The sequence below is a fragment of the Hipposideros armiger genome, unplaced genomic scaffold (genome assembly GCF_001890085.2).
Source record: "Hipposideros armiger isolate ML-2016 unplaced genomic scaffold, ASM189008v1 scaffold_4, whole genome shotgun sequence".
Classification (NCBI taxonomy): Eukaryota; Metazoa; Chordata; class Mammalia; order Chiroptera; family Hipposideridae; genus Hipposideros; species Hipposideros armiger.
The window spans coordinates 4,066,328-4,071,931 of NW_017731354.1; the positions used below are offsets into that span (position 1 = coordinate 4,066,328).

The 5,604-nt window shown below is 52.6% G+C and overlaps 1 protein-coding gene across 1 annotated transcript in view; it reads right to left on the reverse strand.

Moving 5' to 3' along the window:
* Positions 1-1,776: 1,776 nt before the first annotated feature.
* N4BP1 (NEDD4 binding protein 1) overlaps positions 1,777-5,604 on the reverse strand; it is a 43,866-nt gene continuing 40,038 nt past the window's right edge. Inside the window, exon 6 of the mRNA XM_019644261.1 lies at positions 1,777-3,889. Coding sequence (XP_019499806.1) covers positions 3,373-3,889 — 517 coding nt within the window. The 3' untranslated portion in view covers positions 1,777-3,372. The remainder of the gene's footprint in view (positions 3,890-5,604) is intronic.

Here is a 5,604-nt window from a genome sequence, read left to right on the forward strand (position 1 = left end):
TTTTTTAGAATGAAGCTAGAACTGTCAGCTGTCGAATGACAGCAATAACATAGATGTGAATGACTCTAGTACTTCCAAAAATGAACTAGTGACATCTGTCACGAACATGCGTCATGACGTTTCCGACAACCCAATATTATTAGTCCATCCTACCTGTTTCACAGGTGAGGCCACGGAAGGGCTAACTCCAAATGGTTAGGCCTGGTCTCTGCCTGGCTAGGAAACTGAGCTAAGAAATTCACATTAGGGAATTTAAAAGACAACATCGAGAGGAAGTGGGGATGCTGAGAAGGAAAGGGCTTGCCTAAGGGTGGGCTGGAGCCCTCCCCAGGTGGACGGAAGGGAAAAGGTAGTTACTCAGAAGCTGTTGGGCTCTTACACCATTTTCTGACTGGGTGGGGTGAACACTCCAAAGTTGTTCGCACACACCTTTGGGATCTGTCTGCAGATATGAGCCGCGTTCCCCATCAAATCTGCAAGTCTAAGGACAGTCATACAGATTTCTGCCTTGACTGCAAGGGGTGTTACACGCAACCTGAGCCAGCTTCAGCAGAAAGGGAAGTGTGCTAGAATAGGGACCACACATGTGAGGAAGGGCATGGGTGTGATAAGGCTTCCATGACAACGGGAACCTGGAACACATGCCACCAGGGATACCACTGTCATGCTTCTGCTTCTCTCCTACCATGGACCCCATGGCAGGAAATGGCCTCTNAAAAAAAGCACCCAAATTACAACCAAGAAAACCTAAAGGGCCAATCAATTTCAGATAAACACAGAACACTGGCTTCTGGCCTCAGTGGAGGTAGACGGCTATGGCGAGCTCCCCAGGCAGTGGCTCCTGACGAGGAAACACATTCCTATAAGCACAATGCAGTCAGAGACAGTCGAAGCCCACGGCTTCGGAAATGAATGTAAAAAGGGACTCATGCAACACAACGTGGCATTCGCCAGTGAGCGCCACCAGCAACACTGGCTTCTTTTTATTTTTAGACCCCCAGAAAAAGTCTGGCTCCCCATCCCCTGCTACCTAGGAAAACCAAACAGACCACAGGCGAAGACTTGGTCTTTTGGGGTGCGTGCTTGATTCGCTTCCACATATATGACCCCAGCACTAAAGCTAAGTTATTTTTTAAAAAAAAATAAAAAGCCATATTTAGTCTTCAGAGACAGCACTTGCACTGAAGCACAAAGAACTTAACTGAAACAAACTTGTAAACACAAGATAAGCTAAAAAAGGAAATACCTAAGGAAGACTTCCTTCCGAAGAAATTCTTCTAGTCGAGGTCCACTTCTTCCCAGAGGGTCGTCAGGAACCATAAATATGTCCCCCACGAAGGTGTACTGCAGCAACCTACAAGAGAGTGAGGCCGGCGTTGGAAGAAATGCCAAGTTCTGACGGCTGCAGACCCGAGAGGAGCCTCTCAGAGCGGCCATCCAGTTCCAAAGCCACAGTCGCCCATAAAATTGTAACGCTGCTTAATTGCCTAAAGGGCAAAAAACACACCCAAATTCAACCATTTGAATTTCCCCTTTGGACACAGATAGGGCAGAGTAAGAGACTTTTACCAGTTGGCTGCCACATGTCTTCTCAGGGCTGCCAGAGTTTTAGCTGGGCTTGGGAAGCAGTTCTTCTCTTAACAGGACTTTTCATATAACTTAAACAACCCAGACTCAGACTCAGCTTAGGACACAATAGGTGCTCAACAAAGATTTAATTTTTGAATAAATGTGTCTGACAAGAGAAAAATTCTGAGATGCCTTGAATGNGAGTCCCTGTGACACAACCCTAGCCCTCGCCAAGTCCGCTGTGCTTTTCAATACCACCAGCTCTGAAGCCCAGGCACAGGCTGTGACTGACGTCACTTCCTGGCCCACCTCATGGAAGTCTTCTACCTCCATGTCTACAGCTGGGTGACTCGGGCAACCTACCCCAAAGTGACAGTTGACAACCAGTTGCACATCAGGATGCATCTTGAAGGAGCCACGAGAAAACATGGTGGAGTAGAAGGCTCGCCACCTGGGGGACTCTGGGTTCACCCCTGGGGGATGCAGGGACCAAACTCGCCTACAGAAGCCACCCCGCTCTGCTCAACAGCCAACAACGTCCCCTCACTGGAAAGCGTAAACCAGCCCTCCGCGGTGGTTTCTGGGCCAGGAGGGGCGGGATTCTCAGGGCAGGCATAAAGCTGACCGAGAGCAGCCTGGGGAGAGAACGGGTATAAAATACGAAGCCCTTTGAAGGTCCAGAGAACAGTAAAGATGTTAAGAATTAATTGCCCAAGAAAAGAACTTCACTGACACAAATTCGGGCAACACTGAAAACACAACACTAAGATATCCATTTTTGAAAGGCTCACAGGGAGGGCAGCTTGGGCGGACACTAGAGACAAACACGGGAAAAAAAGTACAGGGCCCTGGGCCCCCACGGAAGCTGCTAATGCTATTTATTGGCTTGGGTCATTGTGAAAATAGAAAACCATTTTTTGGCAAAGCTGCACGAACTTCACATGGGGCATTTCCCACGGTTGTGGACATAAAATGACCATAACAGCGGGGCTGTTCATTCAACTCCCTCAACCCCACTATCATCTTTAGAGGAAGGTGTGACTTCTCGAGTCAAGTCAGGAATGGTGAGGCCTCAGCCTGGCGAGCGTGTCGGAGCGCTGGACAAGGAGTCTGGGCCCCGCACGGCACAGTCCCCAGCTGCGGGTGGGAGGGGAGGAGCTGCTGCGTGAGCGCTGAAGTTTTTGCAGCCCTGCTGGTCTGGAGTCTAACTTTGCCCTGGGCATTAATGATGGCTAGGTACAAGGTGCCATCTAGTGGCACCCCTTGTCCACTCTCACAAATGGCTCCAAAGACAAAGACCCCACAGGAGCAAACCCAACTCCTACTAATTCCAGGGCTGAGGGCAGAGGAGGCTGGGTGGGGGAGGGGTGCACATACTTCATGTTAGTGGGTGTGACAATAGTCATCTCAAGAAAATATACTTTAAGAGGTCTTGCTTTCCCTATGAAAGCAACTCTTTTTCTTTTTATTTAGAAAGGCTAATCATATCCATTTGTCAATATTTTCAGCTTTAAGGAAAATAGTTTAAAAAACATAAAAATGTAAATACACGTAAGAGTAACTGCTATTAAACAGTTCTGAACAGGCAGAAAAATGTACTTTCCTTTGACAGAAAATGTTCAATCTGTAATAGCAGCATTAATTTATATATAGAAAAAAAGCTGGATTTGAAAACCCAGATTTTTATACACAAAACATCTGTTTGTCTTTTCTATATACAATAGCATCTCCACTGGGAAGTGGGTTTCTTCACATTTTGTCGCCCCCGCCGTCACGCGGACCCTGCCCCTGAGCTCAGCGCCGTCAATCCAACACCATGGCGGAGAGCGCGTTCAGGTCTTTCATGTAGGGATGGGCGCCCAGGATCTGGTCGATTTTCAGTCTCTGCTCTGAGTCAGGGAAGATCTTCAGGAGCGCTTCCCTCAGCTCGCTGGTCTCGGCCGGCGATCTCTGGGCCGGCATGGGCAGGTTCTGCTGGGTATTGGGCAGGTTGGGCAGAAGCGGAAAGCGGGGCTGCTGAGGAAGCCAGTGGCTGGGTGGGGGGCCCTGCACCCGGGCCGGAGGCTGGAGGCTGGTGCTGGCTGCCTGGGCGCCAGGGCCCCTGAAGCTGGGGTCAAACATGCCCACGCTGGGCAGGGCGTTGAGGAGGGGCTGCATGTCTCTGTGAAGGGAAGTGAGTCCTGGTGAGCTGGTTATAAGACAGACAACAGACCTGGAGACTACCTGCGGCTGACCGCAAGGCCCAGACGCTTGGCATCCGAAAGCAGGATGTAGGAGTGCGGTCCAGTGGTGATGTCGCTGACACCACCTCCACACTCGTCAGGACCGGGAATGACAGCTCTTCATGAACCACTCCCCTCCCCGGCCTGCCGCTAGGAGGCCCGGCCCCCTCCGGCTGTCTGGCTCTGCACCACCGTCACCAGGGAGCTTTCAAGAGCATGGGCAACGGGCCTGCTCTCTGGGGACTCCAGCTCTGTGCGGGGCCCTGGCTGACAGGCCTCAGAAAAAGGCACCCCCTTTGGGCAGACAGGCNCTCGCTTGGGACAGGTCTGCCCCTGGCCAACTTGTGGGCAAGAAGTCCCAGCCCCCTGCTTGGCTCAGCCTGCCTGGTACCCACCCCTGGACCAGAAGGCGCGATGCAGCCTGGAACCCGCAAGATCTACCGCAGCAGAGCAGGGGGTTCCTGGCACCACTGCTGAAAATCTGGCTTCTCAAGGTCTTGCTGGCTTGCCAGATGCCGCGGTCAAGAAGGCACTGTCCTCGGTTCAGTTGAGCAGACATTTATTGGGCACCTAAGTGCAAGGCACTGTACTAGGTGCCATGAAAAATACAAAGAGTGAACACATACGGTGCCTGCCCGCAAGGAGCTCACAGTCTAGAACGGGAGGTGACACGGTACACGTCAGCCGCAGGGGTCACAGAACACCACGGGCCAGGGTACAGTGGCCCCAGGGCTGGGTCTCTGAAGGGGGTAGCCATTTGGGAGAAGGGGTGTTTCTAGCAGAAGAGGTACACACGGAGGCAGGAGCCCACAGGCAACCAAGAACACGTGAATGGCTGCAGGGAGCGTGTGGGTAGGGCTACACAAGTGGGTGGTCAAGTATGGCCGGGAGGCAATAGCCAAGGGTCCCCAGCTCGGGAGGTCTGAACTTGATGCTCTGGCAGAGAGCCACTGAAGGGCGCTGAGCAGAAAGGGGATGACAGACACGTGTTTCTGGGAGATGAATCTAGCAGTGCTGGAGTCCAGGAGGGAGAGACAGCTGAAAGGGCACTGACTTGTCAGGGACTGAGCCCTCATGGAGGCCATGAGATGATTGCTGGGCTAATGGCAAGGAAGGGGCAGGAGTGGACGTGGCGACCTGTGGCAGGGTGGGCGGAAGACAGCAGCGAGGAACAGATGCAGGCTCAGGGTCTGGGGGTATCCCAGGGCTTCAGCTCTGAGGGGCAGGTGGAGTAGGGAAGAGTGGCGCCCCTTAAGGGTGAGCAGTTTCTCAGAGCATGGTCCACGGGCCACCTGGATGGGAATCAGCAGACCCTGTAGATGTCAGGGCTTTATTCCAGGGCCACGGAATCAACATGTCTGGGGGAGTGCCCAGCGACCTGCGTTTTTAGCAAGAGCTGCCCTCCCCACCATGTGGCCCACAGCTGGTCTGAAGCGTGAGAACCACCTGTCAAGAGAGGAAGGTGTTAAGGACTGGCCTTTAGGTACAAGAAGGAAAAGGAATGAAGGCCATCTAGGAGGGAGGGGGCGCTCAGAACGCAGGGAAAGCAAGGTCAGCGGTGTGCAACGCCCTGCTAACGGGGTGTGGACGCGAAGGGCCGAGGGTGCCGAGGACTCCAGCCGACTTCCACACGGTGCGGCAGAGGCCAAATGTGCACACCGGGGAATGACGGGAACGTGTTGGAAAGGAGCAATGAACGGACATGAGACTTAAGAGGAAACCAGGCAATTTTAATCTAAAGGATCTGAACTATGCAGGGAATGAGGAGGTAGATAATGAAGAAACGACTGAACAAACTACAGTTCGGAGAGGA